At 26.8% G+C, this 27,530-nt stretch overlaps 2 protein-coding genes across 7 annotated transcripts; one reads left to right on the top strand and one right to left on the bottom strand.

The window, feature by feature from the left end:
- The first annotated feature begins 523 nt into the window (after positions 1-523).
- LOC100169009 (mannose-1-phosphate guanyltransferase alpha-A) lies at positions 524-4,694 on the top strand. 6 transcript variants are annotated; one of them, XM_003242196.4, is made up of 9 exons: positions 524-692; positions 753-1,023; positions 1,085-1,340; positions 1,445-1,722; positions 1,813-2,008; positions 2,082-2,514; positions 2,680-2,784; positions 4,112-4,283; positions 4,362-4,694. In XM_003242196.4, the coding sequence occupies exons 2-9, from the start codon at positions 984-986 to the stop codon at positions 4,460-4,462; spliced, it is 1,581 nt and encodes a 526-aa protein (XP_003242244.1). In that variant the 5' UTR covers positions 524-692; positions 753-983; the 3' UTR covers positions 4,463-4,694. The 6 variants fall into 6 exon arrangements, with proteins under 6 accessions (XP_003242244.1, XP_008179721.1, XP_008179722.1 ...); XM_008181499.3 differs by having other exon boundaries at positions 2,085-2,514; XM_008181500.3 differs by having other exon boundaries at positions 1,813-1,999.
- Positions 4,695-6,957: 2,263 nt separating this feature from the next.
- On the bottom strand, positions 6,958-12,823 carry LOC100160129 (dnaJ homolog shv). The gene is made up of 6 exons (XM_001950872.4): positions 12,512-12,823; positions 9,268-9,652; positions 9,045-9,187; positions 8,674-8,875; positions 7,995-8,205; positions 6,958-7,148 (listed from the first exon to the last, which is right to left on the bottom strand). Exons 1-6 carry the CDS (start codon positions 12,577-12,579, stop codon positions 7,084-7,086), a joined length of 1,074 nt encoding a protein of 357 aa, XP_001950907.1. The 5' UTR covers positions 12,580-12,823; the 3' UTR covers positions 6,958-7,083.
- Positions 12,824-27,530: the final 14,707 nt, after the last annotated feature.

Genomic DNA, 27,530 nt, shown 5'->3' on the forward strand with positions numbered 1-27,530 from the left:
TTTTTATAACAATAATATTGAGAGATAAAAAAAAATATTAAACTAACAGTATAGTACAGTATAATTTTATATTATTGAATAATTATGAATAATATAATACTTGGTTTTAATTTGGTTTGGTTTTAAAATTGAATTCGCTAAACAGAAAATTATATTAAATTAGTTAGCGACCACAGTAACTTATATTGGAAGTTTTACTGTAGGTAGGTATAATTATTGTATATATAGTTATTATTACTTGGCTTAATATTTCAAAATTGGTCGTCGGCAGTCGTGATGTGTCTACAGAGAAACGTTTACGAATGAAGTAATAGCTGTCTACCAACCACTCTTCTGACTTACCCTAAACGTGGTAATGCTCGCCGCTCGGAACTCAGTTATGTTCTAACTTCTAGTTCTAGTATGCGACTCGGCGACCCGCGGCATTTTGTAATTTGTTCATCATACTTATCAGTTATCGCGGGTTCCCGCACGTGATAACATTTGTGACGGTTGTTGTTGTTTACAATATTTGTTGATAATAATCCATAGCTGATCAAGACGTCAACCGTTGGCCACGACTGACGTGAGTAAGTTCAATATTATTATTATTATTTCACGTTGCTGACTGCTGTAATTCCTATTGAAGTATCGAATCTCAAAGTCCCAAGTGCTAATTACCAATTGCCATGCGCCACTTAGGATAACGCACCGTAAGTTGTAACATTATTTATCGTATCGTGTAATAATATACACTCGATTTTATTTTATAGTTGTTTCCGTGTCTGTGGTATCTTTGATGATAATCAATATAACAGTTTTATAGGAACAACAATAGTTTCGACCGTCGTGGTGTTTCAGAATTGTGTTCGTGGCATGGCACCACGTCCCGTGTGCGTAAAACCAACTGTACTCTGCAATAAATAATAGTCGCCATCAACTCTGTTTTGCGCTGTTTGTTGTCATCGTATTTTTATTACCGAACCTAGTAGGTGCGAACGATCATGCTTAAAGCCGTAATATTGATCGGTGGTCCGTCTAAAGGTAATTTATAACATTTTTATCGTGTTCCGTTCTTGTTATTAAATATTTTGAATTTTTACAGGCACTCGATTCCGCCCCCTTTCGTTGGATGTACCTAAACCGCTTTTCCCCGTGGCTGGCCTACCTGTTGTTCAGCACCACATAGATGCTTGTTACCGTCTGGGTCAACAACGTAGTTCAATTCCTGAAGATGGTAGTGAGAGCAATGTTAGCAAATATTGTGTAGCCGAGGTGCTTTTATTGGGATACTACGGAGATGATGAACTGGCAGACTTCTTACTTACTGCCACTCAGAGTTATCCATCACTGCGAATTAGGTATGGTTTTGCTAACTAATACCTATTTATATAAGAAGCATATTATATAATTTCTATATTTTTCTCATTTTGTATTTATCCTCAAACAATTGTGCTGTGTATAGGTACCTACGCGAACCTGATGCTTTGGGTACAGCTGGTGGCCTATATCATTTTCGTGAAACGATTCTGGCTCCGTTAGGCAATACTGATGGCAGTGAAGGTGAACAAGTGCAGGCTTTTTTTGTTATGAATGGTGATGTTTGTGCTGACTTTCCATTAGATGAGATGCTTGACATGCACTTCTGTAATAATAGTCTCCAGTCACAGCATCAACAAAAACAACCAGTGCTAATTACTGTTATGGCTACTGAAACCACTCGTCAACAATCTGTCCACTATGGTATGCTATATAATATATTATTAATATGTGATAGGTTAGTTTAATGACTAAAATCTTTTATTGTTATTAATATATTCATTTATTATGTAGGATGCATGGTTGTAGACAAAGAAACAAATATCATACAACATTATGTTGAGAAGCCATCTACATTTGTTTCAAATACGGTGAACTGTGGTGTTTATTTGTGTTCCCCACGGTTATTTGATACTATAGCAGAAATTCATTTAGAAATGTCCAACAGTAATGGAAATGGTACTCAACAACATACCATCAGGTATACTAGGTAATAGGTGAACACAGTAAGAATTTAATATAGTAGTTCCTTAATTTACAAATACATTTTACTCTGTTTATAGCAGTAATAAAAATAATATTAACCTACAGCAGCAACAAAAGCCGACTGAAGAACGAGTTGCTGCTGCCATGGTCATGTGGATGGAGCAAGATGTGCTACGTAGACTAGCAGGAGAATCTGGAAGTGGTTGCAGTAGTGGTGGTGATGGTGGTAGCAGAATAAAGAAGGATGCTGTATGTAGTGGAGTTGCTTTGGCAGCAACCACACGTAACTGGTGGTCTCAATTGAAGACTGCTGGTGCAGCAATCTATGCAAATCGTCACTACTTAGCGTTGCGCCAACAACGGCAACGGTTACTACAACGAGAACCAATTGATTTACCATTGCCTTCACCAGTAAAATGTCGATTAGCAACTGCAGATCCTAAAGGTGGATATTCAACAATTGGAAATGTGTATGTGCATCCATCAGCTCAAGTGCACCCAACTGCATTAGTTAGTTACCCTTTATTTCATATTAATTTTTAATTCAAGTTTTAAAAATTAAAATGTTTAATATTTTTTACAATAACTTAGAAAATATTTGTAATTGTAGTATTTGTTAATTGTTTTTAAATTATAGTACCTATATTATGATTAAATTGTTTTTGTTATTAATAGCTAGGTCCAAATGTAAGTGTAGGGGAAGGAGCATGTATTGACCAAGGTGTACGTATTAAGGAGTCTATTGTGCTACAAGATGCTGTCATTGGTCAACATAGTCTGGTAATAAATACTATTAAATTACTACTATTTTAAATTTAAAAAAAATAATTTATTAGGATATGAAAATTTGTTTAAAACCAAAATGTTACTATTAATAATTGTGCAGTATAATATTGTGTATAGGACCTACCTACTGTAGGCAGTTAATTAGTTTATTCTCTGTCTCAAAAAAGAATAATCACTTTATGTACATTGCCATTGATGCGATTGGCGCATCAAGAACTACGTGATCACGCTAACACTGGGTCGTTGGTGGGAGATATGCAGCATTGACAAAAGTCGGTCAGCTGACTGATTATTCTCTTTTGAGACAGAGTATAGAATGAATATTTTCTTTGTACATATATAGTTATTTTTTTTTGATATACAGTCGTTACTCGATAATTAATAAAGCTCCATAAATCGAACTAAATGCTTGGTTCCTTGAGAAAACCTCTATAATTAGAAAAAAAAATACATGTATTTCGATCCCCTCGATAATTTGAAATGTCTGTCGGTGATTTTTGGACTTAAATCGTATAATTTTACCAAAATAAACCTCAGCAATAGGTAAACAGTTGTTAAAATTGAATAAAACATAGTCAGTCTAAATATGGGTTCCGTAATGTACAAGTGTTCATCGCTTATCGATAAAAATTGATTGATTGTGGCATCTGGAGCTGGTGAAAAAATCTTACTACATTAACTTATTTACTTTAATAATATTTTATTAAATGTCAAAATAAATTTATGATAAATTAAATAATAAATACTATGTATGTATGTAATATTGTAATAACATTTTAATTACTCAGTAACCTCTATAAATCTATTATTTAGCTCGGTCCCCTGCACTTCGTATTATCGAGTGACGACTATATTACACTTAATAATATTGAGTGTATAAAAATTCATAATTTTTTTTCCTTTTATAACCAGCTATAATTTTGTATAAAATGTGTTATGTATTTTGTAAGAATTTACATTAAATCAGTTTATGTATAGAACTAAAATAGAATCAATGTGTTAAAGGTAAATAAAATACCCTTCAGTTTAAATTGGTGATTGTGTTAATTATCAATGTTTAGAAAACATTTATAATATGATGGCGTTAAAACGGTTTAAAATGCATGGATACTCTCTTCATATAAATAGTTTGAGTTGTTTTATTTACCAGTAAAAATACAAGCATCCATGAGTATAAAACCGTTTTATATTAAAACACTTTCATATAAACGTATTAATTTATCGTTCAATTGATTTGTATATAATTATAAAAATGTATTTTAATTGGGAATGCCCTAGTAGGACATCATTCTTATAATATTTTACGAATTAATGTACTTAGGTGATGCACAGTATTATTGGTAGACGTGCTAAAGTTGGTGCTTGGTGCCGTGTAGAAGGTAGTGCAGCGTGCTCGGACCCTAATCCTAATGTGGCATATGCCAAAATGACACCTCAGCTGCCTTTATTTAACGCCTTAGATGGTCGACTCAATCCATCCATTACTATACTTGGTTGGTTTTATATGCTAACATATTTTTTTATTTGTATAACAATGATTGCATTACTTAAAACTTACTGTTATAATATAGGTTGTGGAGTCAATGTCGAATCTGAGGTGGTATTATTGAACAGCATTGTGTTGCCTTACAAGACGTTAACCAGAAGTTATAAAAACGAAATAATATTGTGATCCTTGCATAGTTGAATTTTATGTATCGTATAACAATTAGCAAACCATTATTGATAAATAAATTATGATGTACATTTATTATTATTTCAAATATGATTATTAATTATGTGGGTATACTTAAATGTTATATCCTTATTAATTCTTTAATGTTAGCTGTTACGTTAGTGTATTTTGTGTATTAATATTACAATAACATTTTATATTAAATTATAATTATAATTATATTTATATTTTTCCTTTTTATGATCATTTTTTTTACTTCTATTTTATAATAATTTTTTCTTTATTTCTTTATTTGCACAAATAGTCAAAACTTCAAGATATTAAAACTTAATATTGATTAGTTTTTTTGTAAAAATTGTAAATCATCTTAGCTCAAACAATAATTACAATGCTTTTAAATATTTATTTAAATAATACGTCTCAGGATATTTTTTATAAATATTAACTGTTACAAGTACCTAGTATATATTATATTTAATTATAGTGTAATGGGCACACATTTTAATACACTAATTAATAATAGAAGTATACCTGAGTTGGTCAAAGCTATTTAACTATTATCTAATATTAATATATCCAATTAGGGTTCTGAAATTTATTTTTTTGAAATATTTCATATTACTGAAAGATAAAAAAAACAAATTTTAATTTATATCTATTTTAGAAATTACTGTAAACACCTGTATTTAGTTAAGAGTTAATGAAAAATATTATAGAAATATTTCTCATATAGTTGGTATATTATACAAAATACATAATAGTTATTAGTTATTTATCTTATATATATTATATAATAATATTATGATCCGGAATTAAATATTGATAATCACTAAATAGGTATGAAGTCATTATGATGGAGTTGGAAAATTTCTTATCACTCATAAGTAAAGAGCATATTTTTAGGATCTTAAAAGCTTAAAAGTATAAAATTCCTAGAAAAGTTTCTAGTTCTCAGTTTCTAGAAAAATCGAGTTGAGAAATTATTAATATATGCTTTTTTATGAACAATAATTGAATATATTCTAAAATATGACAAATAGGCTTCTATAATGTCCAAAATATGTAAAATAAATTTTTTCCTACGAACTCTATGATGGATAAATCGTCCACATTTTTCATCCTCGTAAAGCTGCATAAAGCCAATAAAAATATGTAAAAACCTAAAGATCCGCTCTCTTCTCATCAGTATGACCATCTAGTGATGATTTTATAAAATATACCTAAAAACATTCCAAGAAGAGTGAAAGTTTCAAGTAGGAAATATTTCTCTCATAACCTGTACCCAGGTAAATATATTGTCGAGGAAAACGGATCTCAAGGGGTGCACTGAATAATAAGAATTAAATTATAGAGGTTTGTCTAAGTACCTTGTTGGATGGTTTGAGTCAGATATTTTAATTTTTTGGACCAATTAGAAATAGCCAAAACACAGGCGGGTTTCCACTATACACGTATGCCGTGTACACTAAAAATGTACAGCTATATGTCCAACAACCCGATACCATGGTTAATCGTGTGCTAACCAAGGACTGGAACTTTTTGAATTTATCGGTATCAGTTCTGGTACTAGTTCAATTAAACTAATCAATTAAATAAGTTTATCAACAACAATATTGTTATTTTATCATCTCCTCAAGTTTAATGTTATATTTATGATATTATAGTGTTAAACATTAATCCTCTTTATAAATAATTAATAATTTGATAATTCATGAAACAAAATATAATAATTATTAATTATAAATAGTTGTAAAAATTAAAAATATATATAAAAAAAAATAAAAGTTGAAAATAAAACAATTAATTTAAGAATAAAGAGAAAATGTAAATTATTTCTGAATTGAATCATATAAATAAAAACAAGCTAATCTAACTATACAAATATAAAATGTGAGAAATCATTAGACATTTTTAGTTTTTAATAATAAATTGAAAACAGGTCATTACATTTTTTAATCTTGAAATTTTAAATTGTATGCAATTTCTTTATTTTTTTCTAAAATTGTATATTTTTGACCCAACAATCAGGATACAATATTATGATATAAGAAATTATAATAACATGTTTATTTTTGGATAGGTCTCCACACATATAACAAACATTGTGAGTGGAACAGTGGGAGTGCCTAAGCCTCTCCAAAATAAATAATTATTGGAGCATTTGAGTATTTGAGTATTTGACAATGAATATTAATTGATGCTTTTTCTTATTTTTCAGATTTAAAAAAAAAAATTATTGCCTTTACTAATTAATAGAATTTTTTAATTATATGGACCTGGTAATACACACAGATAATAACACAGGTAATAACTGTATTTTGTAAATATTAATACTACATAAAATAGCTTACATGTATATACATTTCAAGGGCAGTAATTATAGAATGATTATTGTGAATAAAAATAAATACATGACTCTTATTAATTATTCAGTTATTTGGTTCAAACCATGGGTCGTTTAAGTATGCACATTGCGCAATTAACTTTATAAATAATTTCATAAGCACACATTTATTTTAGTAAATAATTTAAATATACATCTACATCATTTACATCACAGAATTATAAAAAGAAAAACATCTTTTGTGGCACTTATGACTTGAAAGATATTCTTCTCCTCAGTATCCATCCAGACCGTTGTATAATTTATTGATCGAGTTTTCTCCCAATATTCTTTTGAGATCTGTTAAATAAATATTTTAAATATTAACTGTAATAAATTATATTATATCATCTTGTTTGAAATTGGTTAAAATAGTATTTAAATTATTGATTGCTATTATGTATTAATTTAAGCTGGTCGCAGAGAGTGGTCAAAATATTTAATACGTCCCTCCCATAGTCACATGGAAAAATGACAAACCTGAACCTTAGACTAAAAATCTAAAAAACTTGGGTTTCTAACAACAATAAAACTTATTGAAAACCAGTATGACAGCACGGATGAATGGAAAATAGAGTGGCAGAACTCTAATATAGATTAATGCAGCCTAATTAATATGGATAGCTCAATTTCTGGACTACATTTAATTTATTAAGTATGAGTAACACCTAATTGGCTACGCACATGATATGATCGCTCCGGAGAGACAATCTACAGATGGAAAACGAGAAATTATGCAGATTGCAACATTGACCATTGTGACCTTTCCCACATAATAAGGGACGATGGAAAAATTGCACGAAGCTACTGATAACACAGTCAAATGGATAAGTACACTCCACATCCAAATGGGATAGTTAGCATTAATCTTAAGATTCAATATCATTTTGTGAATGTTAGAAATGTATCTAGTCTGTTATGCTTGCATACCATGATGATAAAAATAATAATATTCTACAGATAGATGACGGATTTGATACAGCTGCTTTCTCCATACTCAGTTACACCGAACATATAATATAAAATGTATAATGAGTAAATATAAATTTTGAGTTGGAATTTCAAGTCTGCATTTAGAATCTGATGTTGTCGTTAAATAGCATAAAAAGTTAATGATGTAATTTAAATTATTAAAATATAAGTTACCTTCTTTGTCTTGTTCAGTGAAGTCATTTTTAGGAAACTGGACGTCAATAGTGATGATGAGATAACCATGTAGGTTATTGTTTTCATAGTTGGGCATACCTTCACCTTTTTTACGAATTTTTGCTCCAGGCCAGGTTACAGTATTTCGTTCTATAAGAATTTTTCGACCATCTAATTGGGTTAACTCTGTTTGGAAGCCAACTAACGCGTCCTAAAAATAAATTGTTTTAATATAGGTACAATTAAAAATTACTCAAAACCTAACTCCTACTAATTGTATATATTATTATTATACAGTAAAAAATTACATGTTTACTACGAGCCAAATCAATGCATTTAGTAAAATATGTAAATATGTAAATATGACTAAAATGTTCACTACAAAATAAAAAACTTAAATTAAAACTTAAAAGACTAAATTTAAATATATTTTAGACAATGCTTAGGTTTTACACTCAAATGGCAAATTTTAGATTTAATGAAAAATGTTTATACAATTAGGTACCTTCAAATTTTATTTTACTAAATTTTTTGAAATTTTATGATTATTTTTACCATACATTAACTTAAAAAATTAGAGATAAACACAAATATACCTTAGAAAAAAAATAATTAATAAATCAGGAAATACATTTCCTTGAAGAATTTTCAGATAATTTTATAAAAATAAATTATTTACCTGTAATGTGATAGTTAGGTTAGTGTATAAATCATCGCCTCGCCTTTCAAAAACTGAATGAGGTGATGTTTTTATTTTAAAAACAAGATCACCTGGTTCCCCATCAATATGTGGCTCTCCTTCAGCTGTAAACTTAGTTTCTTGGCCATCTTTCATACCCGGTTCTATTTCTATTTCTAACATGCTTTCTTCAGTAACCATTCTAAAAAATATATCAAGTAAACGGCCTAAATTAATTTTATTTACAATAAATTATATTTAATCTTAGTATTTTTCAAATTGTCTATAAATTAATTTGATAATATAAAAGTTAAGTTTTGGGAACTTATATTAGTTTTTAAATTGTTATTTTAAAAAAAAATGAAACTTACTTTACATTGGGACACTCATCACAAACATTTTGTTGCATCATTTGAAACCGACCAGGGCCCAATTGTTTAGTGATCATCTCTTGGCGACAATTACATTGTCTTGTACCATGAGCTGGTTTTATAACCGGTTTGTTTCTTGTTACCTAGACAATCCAAAAATATTTTTAATAAATCAAAAAAATTTTATATTTTATAAAGTAAAATAATTATTATAAATGTATACCTGCACAAAGTTACCATTGTATAATTCTTCTAAGGAAACATGTAAGTCAAGAACTATAGTTCCACCCTTAGGAATTTCTTTTTGTCCAGGTGATTCATCAAAATGAAAACCAAAGTCTCCAAAGAAACTGGCAAATGGATCATGTCCCGCAGCCATGCTGTCTTTTTTAACGCACTGTTCACCACACCTATCATAGTCTTTACGCATTCTTTCATCAGATAATACTTCATATGCATTTCGTAACTTTGAAAATTTTTCTGAGGCTTCTGGATCATCTTGATTTTTGTCTGGATGAAGCTGTTTAGCCATTTTTCTAAATGCTGATTTTATATGATTCTGCTTGGCTGAGCGTGGTACATTCAATATATCATAGTAGTCATTTGAACTGTAATCATAATAGAGTATGGTATAATAAATATCTACATATACATATTCTAATAAGCTTTTTTCTTTAAAACATATAGGAATATCTTTAAATTGACTTGGTTTAGTTTGTGATTAAGGATCACATTTAATTTTAAATTTTTAAATGAAAAAATACTAATTAGTGTTTAAAAATAAATTTTTATTATTAGGCATTTTACTAGTTTTATAAACAATATTTAATAAGTTTAAATAAATGTATTAATACTGTTGTGAATTATTTGTTGTTTTATTTTGTTGGTATAAAATGTTAAACTATTAACCATTTTTAAATAAAGCTTGTTTACATATGTATAAGGATGTATAAATTTAATTTGTTAGTAAACGATGATCTTGTTTTCTCTTCCTTTTATTGTAGCTTATGTAAAATATTAATTATTCTAATTGTATTTATCGCTAAACAAGTTTTACCGAACATGTTAATTTTCAGGAAATTATGACGATTCTTAATACAGGAACAAAATTATATCATTTCCCAGTATCTGCTGGTTTTTTTTCTTAATGATCATTATTATTTTAATTATTATTTCATCACCTCATAAGGAGCTCGACCGATACTAAAAGAGAAATACAAATAAATTAATTGATATAATTTATTTCACCAGAATGAATAGCACAATTTTTTTGAAATTTAATTAATCCAGATGGCCAATTTGTTAATTTAGTTTCCGCCAGCCATGTTATCACATATTTTTCACATCCTGGTTTACATTTTTAATCCTGGACCCCTGATTAAGGTATAGTGAGATGTTGGATCATATTATAATGTCCTGTACCTAAATATACTGTTGGTACTTAGAGTTTCATAGAACGGTTGAGCTTGTGTGTGATCAAAATAACATTTTTGAAGTGATAACATTATATAATAAACTAGGTATGGAAATGTTGTCAAAGATCAAATAATCAATTAGTTTTTTAGTCTCATTATTCATGAAAAATTTATAAATTTACCTTAAAATGTAAATTTCATAGTGGTACCTAATTGATTATCTTATTATGTTACTTATTACTCTAAAAAAAGTTAAGTTATAATAAAAGAAAGAAAATTTATTACATTATCTATTATCAAAGAAATTAGGAAAAGTATTTATAAACAGGGTTAATGTTTTTAAGGAATTTATCTTACTAATAAAAAAAACACATGAAATAAAAGACATTTTATTAATTGTAAAATAAAACAAATAAAAGTTTTTATTATTTGTATTATTTCTACCAATTGATTTTTGCGTAAAGCTTACAAATATTTTCAATTGTTTAGAAAAATCAAAGACAGATCTGCTAAGGACTCAAAATATTTTTATTCAATAAAGATTGTTAAAAATTATCTTTTATTATACACCGAAGTTATTGGTATGATAATGACATATGTGGGTACCGTGAATACTTTCTAATGTATTATTTTAAACTTATTATCTTCTTTGCAAGCTCTTAATGTTTTGTACCATGACAACTTACAAAATTATTTTGATAAAATTTTAAATGTAATTTAACATAAAATACCAAAAAAGATTAAAGCAATGCAAATGCGTTTATATGGAAAAAAGGAAAAATTAAGTTTGTACTGGTTTAATAGAAATTAAATGAAATACATTAACAAAATGGTAAGTATTATTTTTCTATATTCTGTTAAATCTAGTCCAAACCTTATTGTATACATAACTTATTTGATACAATTTTGTTTTATTTCTTTATTATTTTTGATAAATTTAAATAAGAATACAAAATATTAACATTTAAGATATTTAAATAAGGCACCTATGTTATTTAAATAGTATCTTATTTTTTTGTAATGTACAATAGTTTAGATAATCTATAAGTTATATTTAATTCATAGATGTAGCCTATGTTTTATATTATATCCAATTGTAGATCAAATTAACTAGAATATGTGGATAAAACAAAATATGTTTTCTTTTTAAAAAAGCATTTAGGTAATTGATATTATTCCATATTTATTATTTTACAAGATTAAAATATATTTTCATATTACAGTTAACTATCGATTATCCACAAGATAGGGTGCACAGCAACCACGGTTAAGTAAATTTCCATATTGGGAGGCAAAACCTAAACAAAAATGTCCATCGTTCAATTTTAAATATGATAGGATGGGGCATTGTCAATCAGCAATGCAGCTTTCTGGGGTATGTTTTGAGACTTGAGATGTTCTCTATGTTGTGGAAAAACGATTGGTGGAACTGTTAATGATTTCTTATAAATACATATTATTACACATAATAACGGATGAACGAGATTTTACTGTACATATTTTATACAGGATACATTTTTGTACAGCAGCACTTCTGACTATAATTTTAGTATTTAAGATGTGTTCTACATATAGTAAATACTAATAAATAAAATGATTAAGTTTAAATACACCAATAAGTTTTTACACCATATCACAATATTTGTATAAAAAATTAAAAAAAAAAGAAAAAGAAAAAAAATATTTATTATATTTTTTTATTCAAAACCATACAAGAAATAGGTATGTGAAATGAGTATTATTTCATTCAATATATTATGATATCCGTGATCATTGATTATATCATAATTCATAACTAAGATATGTACCTAGTAAAGTATCAAGTACTATAGGTATTTGGTATTTAGACCTTTAATTTGTTTTTAAAACTACTAAATATTATGTAAAAATGCCTTATTTATATATTTTTCGGTGTATTTATGCACAATATACACAGAATCACTTCATACTCATCATAGGCGTTATGCCGTTATCGTTGCGTTAACGTTATACTAATTGAACAAAGTATTTTTTATGTATTACATGTATATGTATATAGGTAAATATGCTTACTTGCTAAATGCCAAAATGGAAAACGTCAGCAAATTGTAAACGACGAATAAAACGTAATTTAAAATCATTTTATTTAATTTTTGTTTAACAAAAAAACCAATAAGACGACGAGTTAGATTTACCAGTGACTAGAAATTAAAAATCGTCAAACAGGTATTTTACTATTACCCTAACAAACCAGTAACATAAATTTGATCATACATAAATCCATTTTAAACACTTCACATTTCACATACGATCACTTTCGGCGAAGCGTAAAATGTCTTAGTCTAAGTGCTCTTCGACTCGTTTTCAAATAATATACGCGTTGTGTCAACCTCCGGTTGATATTGTAATCAAAAGTAATGTGGGCGATTTTGATTGGCCGGCCGATGTTTTCCCCTCCGGTCGATCCGTATCACACGGTTGTACGACTCTCGCATATTATTTATCTACGCACAAACGATATCGTCGAGCGTGGAAGAAAAATTATTGAGACTACCTCCAAGCCACCAGTATTACAGCGAGCGAATGGCTGAGGCTGAACGCTGCCGACGGTTGTTAATAATTTATTAATCTACCCGGCCTCCTGCGGTAGCTTAAGGATATAATACGACTTAGAAATCAGAAAACTACATGTCAGTATATAACCGCAATACTGCATAGGCGTGTCGATAGGTACCTTTTTTGCTGTTCGCTTGTGCACGGGTCGCACAAGCTTACTAATATAGGTAATATGAATATTATGAAACCCGGCGGGCGGTGTCATTACAATAAATAGTTTGACACTAGAAAAAAAAATTATCATTAGGTACTCACAGAAAATAATAATTATTAATTAATTAAAGAGATAAGAATGAAAATGAAAATTTTAATATTTAAAAGAAACCGCTATGTTGTTCGTACCAATCACATTTACTTACGTTTCGTCAAATTTCACAGCTCATGTATGTTCGTGGCCCGCTGACACGCCTATCGCCTATGTATAGGTAGGTACCTATATATACATTTTATTATAATATAAAGTATTTACTATTAACTATTAAGTAATAATAGTATCTAGGTACTAGGTATATATAGTACCTACAATATAGGTGCCGTGAAAACTAAATTTATGAAACATACAGAAACACGATTTAGGTAATATACACGACTAAGAATTATTAAAACAGTTATTATATCGCCATTCGCGGTTAAAAATATTTAGCCTATATTACCTGTAGCGTAGGAATATATTATTATGTACGATACTTTTATAGAAACCATTATTTAAATGTAAAAACCTAGAAATCATTCCACTGGAACCCGGGTATTCGAGTGGGCGAATGTAAGTTCCTCCGGGCGCACACTATAGTTACCTTCCAAAGTCAAAAAGGTCAATAATTTTTACACGAATTTCTTCCGACTATATGCGAGTTGCCTCCTAATTGTAGAAACATTTACAATTATTAATTATTTTTTAGTGTAAATCTATAGTATGTTATACCTAATACTGATGTTTTTTTAACTAAAATATATATATACATATTTTTAAAACCCTAATGACTTAGCATAAAACAATTTATAATCTATAAACATGAAACATAATATTAAAAATAATTAATTTAATTTTGTATTTATGACATAAAGTTTATTATTATTATTAGTTAATGATGGAATTTATGAACCACTACTTAATTTTATACGGGAGGCAACTAGTGGGAAAATTCTTGGGAGGCGACTCGTATTTAATTATGAACTACCTGGTCATCGGAGGCAACTAGTGTATATTAACCTTTTTGCTTACGATAAGGATGGGAGGCAATTAGTATATTTTGGGAGGCAACTATAGTATCTATGCACCGGTTCCTCCACGAGACCTAGCAGGTTAAACAATACATATTATGTAAGTTCCAACACGGTAAAAAAGGTGCGTATGTTATTCCTATACGATTGTAAAAATGAGATGTGTTAGTTCCAACATGCTGAAAAAAAATTGCGTAGATACCTATAGGTATGTTAGTTTCTACAAGGTGAAAAAATTATTATGCAAGTTCTTAGTTTCTATTACACAGTAAAAAAAGTTCCAATGTCAGTGTCTTCTAATTTCTAAAGTTATAATTTAATACAACCTAAGATATTTTGAAAATTATATTATTTTTTGTAAAATGTTAATTTAAATATTTAAAAATAAATCTAAGTTTAGGTAGGTATCCATTTTTGAATAACAACAAAAGAACGAATTGGTTTTTTGAAAACGGCGGATGTTGCATACATATTTCCATTTTCCGATTTTTTCGTTAGTTTTCGTATTATTATTAGAATATGCTGAGAATTTTCAACTTTTGACTTCCCAAATTATCAACTAGACTTCGTTTTCTACCCGAAACCACCTTCAAAGTTGATGATTGAAGCATTTTTACTATTTTACTGTTCTAAAAGATGGGGGTATAAAAATAAATGACCAATTTCAGAATCTAATACTAATTAATTCATATAGGTACTCGATGATCTAATACTGTAATGGTACATCGTAGGTACACATCTATGTATCAAAGTAATGAAACTGAATAGTGATGAGCGATGAATACTGAACGAGCGATGAGAACAGCCTCTACTGTTGGAATTCAGTTTGAAAATATGCGGGAAATCTTTTACTCAATTTTCTATTTTTAAGCTCATGAATTATGATATAACATGTATATAATATGTAGGTACATATTTTAATGAAATGATAAACAACCAATGTCCAACGAGTACTAAATAGGTCATTGCCAACTGGTATAATAGCTTGGAATAGATTATAGAATCAGAATTATTTGTCGATCGTAGGTACCTATATAATTTTTAATGTGTACCTATCACTGAAAAAAAAGTATCCTTGTAGGAAACAAAATATAGTAGTGGTAGCTGTGAAATTTAGTTGCCTCAGTGACAAAATTACGTTCAGTTAAGTATAGAAATTGATTTTTGTTGATTATATATTACCTATTGGAGGAACAATATATATTAAGCACTTGTAACTGAATACATTTGATTACATGTACAAAATAATTAGTATTAGTAACATAATTGATAATTTAGTATGACACACACTGTTTCCCTTAACCAATCAATTTGTGATTATTACATTTTACATAAGTATTAAGTACCTCATACTATATATTTTGTAATAAATGGACTGAAAAATTGGTTTTGTTACAAATAGTTTTGTATTATTAATACAAAAGCCCCTGTGTTAATCTTCAACATTTACTGTAAAGGATAACAAACATTTTGTTAAAAATGACATTTTGTTGTATGTGCATAATGAAATGTAATAATACAATACCTACAACTTTAGTTATGTATAACAAAACATCAATGAACAAAAACGAAATTGTTTCTATAACAAATTACTTAGTTAAGTAAATCAATACGTCTGATATAGAACCAACATTTTTTGTTTGGGCATACACTTTGTCATCTTACAAAATAATTTTGTAATTTGTAAAGTAATATTTTTTTTTCAATGTTTTTTGACTCTTTGTGTAATTTGGTGTAATATTTTTAAGTTCAAAAGACAAAACGGTTCCTATAGGTAGTACTTTATTATTAAAATGAAAAATTAAATAAACAAAATAAACCTCTATATCTACGAGGGTTCTGAACTTATAATTTACGCTCAGTACCTAGTTGGAATTTTGTGAATACCTTAATTAGGTAGGTACTGTTAAATCCAGAATTGAGCATTACTGCAAAATATACTGTGTAGTGTGTACCTATGTTATATAATATACCTATTTATATATATATTTACTACCAGGTACTCATGCCTGATATACGTTGTATACTTATCTACAAAGTTACACGAGGTACCAGTTATACTTTAACAGTTAACTGCCTTGTAAATACAGTGTATATTACATAATAGGTATACAAATTAAATTTAAATTACCTTTTAAATGGGCGTATCGTGTATGTAATTTGCACCAAAAACAACCCCTCCAAAAAAATATATATGTAATTTGCGCCACATCTTAAAATTAATTTTTGTAATTTGCGCCACTTTTTAAGGTTGTAGTTTGCGCCATTGTTCACCTTATTAAAATTGTTATTTGCACCACTTTAAAATAACTAAATAGGTAATCAATTTAATTTTAATAGAAAATTAGTAATACCTAATAATTATAAGTACTTATACGTACTCTATGCGGTATATTAAATAAATAAATTATTAATATTTTTGCGATTAAAATCGGACTAACTGTAAATATTATGATACTGCAGTTCAATATTGTTCGGTATTTTGATAATTAAGAATTTTTATTAAATTAGACGTAATCGATCTCGTTTTTACTTATTATTAGTAGAACACAACAATATTATATATCCGGCAAGCGTTGGTAATATCGTATTTCCGATGCGATATCAGTAAATTTATCTGCTGGTTAAAATTAAAATCAATTAAAATTGAAAGTGTGGCGCAGATTGCATATTCCATTTCGTTTTCTGTCGTGGCGCAGATTACCAAAACGAATTTTTAGATGTGGTGCAAAATACATGTTTAATTTTCATAATTTGGCGCAAATTACATACGTTCTTAAATGTACCTATTGGAGGTGCAAAATACTATCTCCCTTTTAAATAGACATTTTACTTATAAAGAAATATACTGAATTAATTCATAATATATAACTACTTCTGGTTTTGCGTAAAAATCTCAGTTTTCTTAATTTTTATTTGTTTTTTTAACCTCGACCCCTCAAATTACCAACTATAGATTCACTTTCTTACAAGAAAAGATGCTGTTGAAGAAAATTGAAGAATTTTTACTGCCCCAAAAGGTGATGATGGACACAAATAATAATAAAAAAAAGAATAAAAAAAAAACATCATCGTAAAATTAACACATTCTTTGCTCCTCTTGAAATTTAAAATTTAAAATATATTAATTGATTATGACAAAAAAAAGTATTATCACCAGTAACACTGAAAACCTGTAAAAAAGCTAATAAGCCTATATTATATGTATATAATTTATTATGTTGTCTATATTATATTTTCATAAAAATGCTTCGTTCTTATTCCTATACAAAATATTTTATAAATCATTTGACATATTTAAATATATAGAAGAGTTGAAAAAAAATTAATTAATGATAATAGTATCATATTATAACCATTCATTATTTAAAAAGTTTTAATTTTTTTTCATATAATTTTATACAATTAAAAAAACATTTTTATATTTAAATGTTTTAAAAAATTATATTAAATAATATAGGTACATTTTTCTTAATATTTTTTAAAATATTCATAACCTATATATTTTTAATTTTTAAATTGTTCTTTTTTGTTCGTTCTTTTATTCCGTGTTCTTTTTTTCCTTAGTTTATTTTTCCAAGATTCCGATACCTTACTACCTTAAATAGTCAGCTAAACAGATGTTGTGATTCAGCACCGTGCCTGTGCATGTTATTGTTGGTGTATCATAATGTTAAAATATATTGTGTACACTGTATACATTACAATATTATATCATAAATGCTCACGCCTTGTGGATTATAATTATGGCGAGAGGAAATGGGAGTTCTTTTATTCAAGAATTACGTATACACCCTGCAGCCAATTTGCGCGTACAGTTAAATTGTTATTATTTTGTGCCTATATGCTAGAACACGAAAACGACGATGGCTGATAGCGCACCTATACCCCAACTCGCAGCGGTAGGGTGTATACAAAATTCGTTGTCAAGGCGCTATACTGCCACTGCTATCGCCGCTTTCAGTCAACGTGTTGGACGTGCACAAGTCCATCGTCTGTTGAAGCATTATCGCGGAAAATATCAATCTTACATCATGGTAATTTATAATATAAGTTATGCAAAAAATTATTATACACAATATATTATATTATTATAAGTAGGGTATTTATTTTAATCACGGTATATTATACTATAATATACCGTGAATTGAACATAACTAAATTGCATTTATTGATAGTTAATTAGGTAACTAATATTAAAATTTAAAACTAAAATGTTGATTTTAATATTTATTTATTATTGGTAATACCTATTGTATTTATTATATTATAATATATTATACGATATACATACAATAATAATATCATCATAATAACTAATAACATATTGATACAAATTCGAAATAAATATAACTAATCATGTATTATTGAAAAACAACTTAAATCGATTAAAAATCAAAATGTCGCATTTTTTTAAATCTCTACCTGTACGAGTATTTTTAAAACTAAATCATCTTTATGTTTTTATTACCAAATACCAATATCAAATAAATGTACCTAGGTTTACTTAAGGTTTACTTGAATTTACCTATTACGTATTTTACTTCATTAGTTTTGAATTATAAATTTAAATTGTGTAATTTTTAAGAACTATTAATTATTATTATTTTGTGCCTAAAACAATGAAATTTTACATAATATAAATGAACCAAAACGTCCAAATTTTTATTAATTATTTGATTACATTAATTATTAGTATAGATAGGTTAATTGCTGAATCTTTACACTTAAGACTCTAATGTGCTTGTATTATTTTAGAATTCTTATTCAATCTGATATAATAATAGAACATAATATAACCACCAGGCACAGGCCCATCGGGCTGCTTTTAAAATCAGACAGGGTAAATTCTCTCCTCCCCCCACCCACTAATGAAGCCACTGGATATAGCTAGATAGCATAATTGTTTTTACTTCAACATAAATTGACAATAGTTGTTTCGTTTAATTTATAATTTTTTTAGAGCCATTTTCATTTTATAATATAAGGTGAATCCAAAAATGTTTGTGTCAAAAATCATAAACTTATTAAATCATTATAATATAACGTTTATAGTGCATGAATTACATAAAATAATCTATAATATATTATTAAAATTAAATGAAACCATATTTTTTAAATTTTCGTTCTACAATTTTATTGTATTGTATTTCTGTATTGTTGTGTTGTTTTCTGAGTAAATATTTAGGGTGACTAAGAGAAGTGCATATGCTTGATATGATGTATATTAGTATAGGTAATAGGTATATATGACCTATTATTTATTATAAAACTATTTTTAGTTTAGACATATAATACAATAATTAAATAAACCACTCCATATAGCAAAATAATCTAAGACCTACTATTTAACATAGCATAAATAATGAATATTAAACCGATTTGTTCAAGGGGCCCGATGCTGATTTTTTAAACTTTTATAACTTTCCACAATTCTATACAATTTGAAAATTGTATCTTATATTTTAGTTTCCGTCTTGATTATAATACTTTTCTACTAATCTATTGTCCGACATCTATTTAGGGGCCGGGGGTTGATACCTATATATTACGTTATATTAAAAGAATGCCATAATTTCAGGAATAATTCTAAGAGCTTGTAGAATTATCAAATTTTGATACCTAATTTTTTATCTGAATAAAAAGAATTCTTACAGGTTTTATTGGACTCTGATTTTTTATTTTACTTCAAATTATAGTATCAAATAAAAGATAAAAATTGTCTTATTTTTAAAGACAAAATATACAATTTTAAATTAAAATATTGGAAAACGGAATTCAATGTGGCATGTAAAATATTACCTTCTATAAATTAAAAAAAAATTATCAAATTTAGTTGGTTCTGGATCATTATTCCCGTAGAGTGTATTTTTGTTGGTGGCATTAATATTAAATAAAAATTGTATCCTTCATAAAAGTCATAGTGGCTATGTAGTTAACAAAAACACAAATCATTTATAGCACATTTTTATTATTTGTCAACATTTTAACTTAAAATACATATATAAACACTTTCAGTGTACACTCACATAAAAAAACATAGGTAAATCATGATTAAGATGTAAATACATTCGTATCACTCAGCTCAGAACCTGAAATTGTGCCTATGTATTTTCTTTATCACACAATATTAGAATAGGAAAAATGTATGTGGGACTTAAGTATTTTGTATTAAATTTTCAAGTTTTTTTGGGAGATCCTAAAAGGTTTTATTAACGTTTTAATAAAAAAAAACTAAAATAATTCAGACAATTTAAATTCCTATATAAAGCTTAAAATTATTTAAAAAGTTTGGAAAATGTTATAATGTCTTGAAATTATAGTTTAAGTAATAGTGGAATGTTTCATGTTCTTACGATTCTTATTGCTTGAATTATAATAAAATATCAAAAATATCCAATGTTGTCCAAATTTAAAATTTAATCACTCATTAATAATGTATTTACGCTAAACATTTTGTTTAAGCTACAGTACAAAGTTTTGTTGATTTTCATATTTGATTTCCAGTATTAATAAGGTGTTTAAATATGTTATACATTTTTCTATAAAATAATATTAAACATTTTGTGATTCAATGCCTTGAACAAAAATTATGAAAATGTATCATTGATGTTTTTTAATTGTGGTATTAATAACTTAAATAAAACCTTGTATAAATATTTAAAAGATATTTTACTCAAAAACATTAATTATATCATACATAAATCGAAAAAATAAAACAAAAATTCGGGTGTCACTTATTTTTTAATTGTATAGGTACGTAAATTAGGTATATAGGGATATTTTTGCAAAATCAGTATTGTCCTCATTATTTTTCAGACTTTGGAGTGGAAATATAATTGTATTGGTTTTGCTGTTGGTTACTTATGATTGAAAAATGTATTATTAAAAAGCGGGTTTAGTGGATGCGCTTTGCTGTACAGTAGGTTACAAGTGGGTGACTGTAATGGATGGTGTTAAATTTAAATTGAATGATACAAAATCATTGTAGGTATATGAAAACGATTCTAAGTGAAGACAGTCACTCAGCCTATAATATTACTATTTGGTATATTTTATGATATTATTGTGGTTAAAGTAATTAATTTTAGTAGGTATTATAGGCATTAGTATCTACTACAGTGGGTTAAATTCGTTTTTGCTAAAAAATAGGTACATTTGAAAATGTCATTGTGTATATAATATAAAATAATAATGCTTTACAAGTTTCATAAATCCACGAATAACTATAAATATTTTAAATTACAGCAAAATAATTTTTAACTACAAAATAATTTTTAAATTTGATAAATGTTGTCAAAAATTGAACTTTAAATCTTTATAAAAAAAAATTGTGGTCTGAAATTATTGTTTATGGTTCTTTGTTTTAGGTTGCTAAGTATTTTTGATAATGTTATTCTAAATAAAGTATTTTATATGTTATAACCTATTTTTGTGGAACCCTGATTTAAATTTTAATCTATTGCATAGCTTTTATCGCGGGTCTGGCGTGGTGACTGAAAAAACATTTTTCGTAACGAAAATAAGTGACCGTAAGATGCTGCGTTATAATTTTTTTGTTATTTACAGTCTAACCAGTTGTCTAAGCGAGAAAAGTCTCAAATAAAATATTTCCGTACAGTGTGTATCTACCATTATCAATAAATAAACTTATTTTGTCATTTTCTTTTTGGTCGTCGCGCTCAAAAAGTGTAAATTGAATTAATATCATACAAAAATAAATAGGTAGCTATACCTAGCTACAAAATTGCTATGCAATAGCTTTACCACAGTAGTCCCCAAATGACTCGCACTTTTTTCAATCCTTAGATATAAAAGTTGAATAATTTATACATTTTTAACTAGGTACTGAATAATTTGTAAGCTTTCAATTTTATAAATTTCGTTAAAATTCGAACTTTAAATGGTTATAAAACAAATGTGCTTATATATTTTTATAATTTTATTGTTAACTATTAGTGTAACAATATATTAGGAGCCTTGCATTAAATTTTCAAACTTTTTTTACTTAAAAATAAATTTTTATTGACATTCATAAATAAATATAATATAAACAACCAGTGCAAATTTCAAATATCGATTCTATCGAAATCCAATTTAGCGTAAAAATTACCGTTTTTCCTTAATTATTATTTTGCTTTTCCCTACGTTTTTGAAAACCATTGGGAATTTTAAATGTTGACCTCCCAAATGCACCAACTAGATTCACTTTCCCATCGAACAAGATACTGTTGAAGAAACTCGTAGTAGTTTTACTGCCCCAAATGGTGATGACAAACACAAAAATTAAAAAATTAAAAATTAAAAACTAAAAAATTGAAAAGAATAAAAAAAAACACACATCATTAGAGTACTATTTCTCAAGTAGTTAGTTAAAAATCCATACCCACAATTTTTTTTATAAGCATTTATTAAAGTTAACAAAATACTTACGTAAAAATCACGAACATCGGAAAATGTGCAAATTATTTTGAGTTAAGAATTCATAAAAATTTTTCTTTTTAAATCTAAGATTTTAAAATGTAGTACAAGATTCCTCATAAGTTTATCTCCCTTATCAAAAATAAAAATGTATAAGAAAGTCAAATTAAATTTTTATGAGGGTTTGAAGCTCAAATTTTTACAACTTTCGATATTCACTCGATTTCGCATGTAGCGATCTTATTTTGTTGTAATTCAAAAATGAATAACTGTAGACACTTGATAATTGAGATTTATATTATGTTTATTTTATCAACTTAACTTTCAAAAACTTTTAAAATATTTATTTGTTTTGAGCTGTTTACGGTCAATTTCAAATTTAAATTTTTTGAGTTTATTTTTCTATAAATATTAATACAATTTTATTTGTTAGGCTAAAAAGCGTCAAAAATTAATACAAAGCCATGACATAATGCTTAAATAAAAATTGAAAAATATTAAAAATACATATCTACAATTTTTTTATGAGTATTTAAAGTTATATTTAATTTAGAAATTCAAATAATTTGTATCTATTACAAAATTTTAATAACGGAAATCAAGTCTAAAAAGTCAAATAACACCTTATTACACCATTTATTTTTCTCAAAACTATGAGTACCTAGGTATTATATTATTATTTGTATTATATTATACACTTAATAAATCGAATTGATTTACATGTTACATTAAAAGTCACATTTATTGCCAACAAGAGTATAGGTATATAATTTTATTTTGAAAATATAATATAAACATAACCGTTTAGTATTTAGTACACACTTAATAGCTTTATAGTGTGATTTGTATGATTGAAATCCAGGGACTGCCACCTTTTGAATAGGTACATCGGTATCGGTCCTGGTACTAGTTCTTCAAAAATAAAATAACTGTTCCGGTTCAGTTCCAGTTTTTTGATAAAAAGTAATAAAGGTAATGGTTCCAAATAATTTCGGTACCGGTTCCAGATAATTTAGATGCCGAAAAGTAAAATAATTTTGAAATACCTATCCGGAATGCTGGTTTAATTAATAGTATGAGAAATATTAGAAAACGCTCATATAATCATACATATTTTATACACAAAACAGTAATACCATTAAATTATGATAGATAAGATTATTTTATATTTGAACCTAAAAGAACCTATTTAATTTAAAAATTCCCGTTCGGTTCCGGTACTTTATTTATTAAAATAAAGGTTTCGGTTCCGGTTGCAGTTCTTAATATTTAAAGGTTCTGGTTCAAGTTTCTGGTGCAATATTAATAATTTATTTCATTTTTCACAATACTAAAAAAATAATAGAACACCTAATAGATTTTACCACCATTCTCGAGACAATTAGTGAGTGTCGGATAAAAAAGAACCGAGTTGTATATCAAGGAAAATAATCCTATTAGTCCTAATATCAAGAAAGATTTAAAATTTCAATCATGACTATCTTTTTTTTTTTTTTAATTTACGTTGTTTAATGGTTTTACATCTGTGAGAATTTTGTAAGTGTCAAAGATTAGAAGAATAGAGAGATGTTACTGTGTAGGTAATTATTTCACAAAAAAATATTTTTATCATTATTTTTGGCAATGAGATGACGTGTAATTTCTCATTTGATCGATAAGAAATAGGTACCTACGTAGATACTCTGGTAGGTACTAACTACCTAAGGCTAAAGGAAGGACAAAAATAATAAGTATAAATTAATAATCTAGAAGGGGTTTTATATACATTTATATTATATATACTAGATACCTATATAATATAATAAAATACATTTAAAAAAACAATGCATGTAATAAACCTTTTTGAATAACTTTGAAAAAATGAGGTAATAAAATTGAGGTTAACGCGTATAACACGCGATTGTTGGTATTCACACGCAGCATGAAAATGCATTTATTTGTTTTTATCGCAAAACTTTTTGCACGATTTGTCAATTTGTCACGTAGGTAAAAAAAAAATATAATTCATACAAATATAATATTAATCCATTAAATTAAATCAAAGGAATTCCGTGATTTATGTAAAAAATATTATTGCATTTGATCAGCTCAATCTTTTATTTCATTAATGGTTAGATTATTTTAGCGTAAGTAAATATCAAAAATAATCTGTAATCAAGTCATTTCCAGTCAACAAAATCATACCTTATGACATAGGTAGTATTTTCGCATCTTTATTGTCTACAATCTGTACAGGTGTAAATTTTGGATGCTTTGATATAAATATTAAAACTATAAAATGTGTATAAATGTTTATCTAATATGTATATATTTCTTAGTAACGTTCAAAGACTATTTTTTTTAAGGAGTACCTGAAGGCATGAGCGTGGGGCCTGGTACAATGGCTCACCTACCACTACCTTCACGTCGGTCTTGTATCTAGACGATATTATATCGTTAAAACTCATCAGAAATTAAAATTTATATAATGGGTAAATAAACAGCAGTTTTATCTTTAAAAACTAATAGATATTTTTATTTAATGTTGTTTCCAATTTATTCCTTAGAATTATATTAGTTAACCTTCTAGAATCTAGAACGTAAATATTGTACCTACCTATATAAACTTTTGTTGTTTTTGTATTTTGTTTTTGAGATTACCATAATTTCATAATTCTAAAATAAATATTTTTATATAAATTTGATCAGATCTGTAGTTAGATTTTATTTAAATTGATTAATTTAATTTATATATCTGAAACATCCAAAACTTTTTAAAATTAATTTAGGGACTACCAATAGTTTAGGTAACTTAATACGAATGTTACTATTTATTAATAATAGTACCTACTATGTTGTCTCCATATGTTTGATTGAAACATTGGTCATCTGTTTTTATGATTTTCGTGTATAGTATTTAATAAGTACCTACGTAATACATACTTGATTACTATAATAAATACTGTTTACTAGGCATCTTAAGAAAAGGAATGATCTCAAATAACTATTTATTTCTATAAATATCATTATTTATGTAGGTTAAAATAATGAAGACATATTATGGTATTGACATTGACCTATATAAACCTAAATAATTTTGCTTTTTAATTTTATTACGTTTCCTTGTTTTTACAAAATAATATTTGTTGAAGTTTGTAATGATCACGTGTCTTTAATAATTAAAAACGAGATATTATAATATACTATAATACATTTCCTATGTCATAAAAAAAAGTCTTGTATTGAATGTAAATAATGTTTTTTATTCAAATGTTACCTTTTTAATACATTTATTCTAAATAATAATAATGAAATCAACAATTTAATTGTAGCATTTTACATAATATATGGACTTACAATGATATGATGATAGTAGCTAAGTACAAGGAAGGACATTAAATACTATTTTCAAATATATAGATAGATAGATCAGAAATATTATTAAACTATAGTTTATTTTTTTTATATTAGATTTATTTTGAAAACCACGTAGATAAATGATATTATATTTTGGTTGGTAGGTATCTTTATAAATATTATACATTTATATAATTTGTTTTAAAATATATTTATATAACAGGAGACAAGTATATAAATAAATAATAATATAAGGCGATTCTTTACTTGAGAATGAGATATTAGTATTTTACATTAGTTATCATTTGATTGAATGTTGAGAAATATTCTAAAGTTAACATTGTTATCAACATGATAATTTTAACAAAAAAACAATTTTTTTTTGTATCTTTGTAATAAATCATTTATTATACCAACATAATCAATTTTAGTATAATTGTTATCAAATTAAAAGTAAATAAATTGATCAACATTTAAAAAATATATTTTATAACTATAATAAATATTCCAGTTGTTATGGACATAAAATCATATTGGTTTTAAAACAATATGCCATTTTAAACAAATACGGAGACTAATCTTAAATTGTTTTTAAATTATTCTTTTAGAATAATAAAACAAGGTATTTTGAATTTTGGTGAAGGTGGATTTTTTTCACTTTTTATTTATAAAGGATTTCTGTCAAGTTCATCTAACTTTTTGACTTAGCGGTTTTTTTTAGCGGCTTTACAATTTACATTAATGTGGATAAAATGTACAAAACAAAATTATTTAATTTAATTAATGTATTGCTTTAGCCACTAAGTGTGCTATGGACAATTTGGTTAGGTGTTAATGCACTCAAATGTTCAGCGCCTCTATTATTTGAAATATGTATTACGTAAACTATATGACATCAGTTATCAAATATTTATTTGATTTATATATTTAGTAACACATTTGTTAAATTGTACCTATAGTATTTTAGGTTGTAGCTATGGCATGCAAGTTATTTGTAGTTTTGTTTTATTGAAGTAAATATTTACTAGTGGTAAATGAGCCTAATATTAAAAATAATGTATCATATACTTGATGGTTAGAACTAATGGTTAGAAATTCGTTTTTCAGTTAGCTTTAAAATCTATCATCTATTTACTTATTTAATTAATTTTATTGAATGAAATTGCTTTGATATTACATACCATTAAGTATAAAAAAATAAAATAAAATATTACCTATAAGCATAAGTTTTTTAAAAATCAAGTAACAATTATATTTATTTATTTATTATATATTTAAATATTGTTGAAGAAATTTATTATAATTCATTAGAATATTCATTTTTTACAAAATTAACTCTTTCCACAAGAAAAAAATATTTAGACAACTCTTTTGTTTTAAGGTTTCGTAAATTTAGATGAGAATTATAGGTAACTAATGCATAAGCAAACAACAATTTACCAACACGCTACTTTTACGTGTTTAAACTTTAAAGAATTATACATATAACAAAAATTAT

The sequence above is a fragment of the Acyrthosiphon pisum genome, chromosome X (assembly GCF_005508785.2).
Source record: "Acyrthosiphon pisum isolate AL4f chromosome X, pea_aphid_22Mar2018_4r6ur, whole genome shotgun sequence".
NCBI lineage: Eukaryota > Metazoa > Arthropoda > Insecta > Hemiptera > Aphididae > Acyrthosiphon > Acyrthosiphon pisum.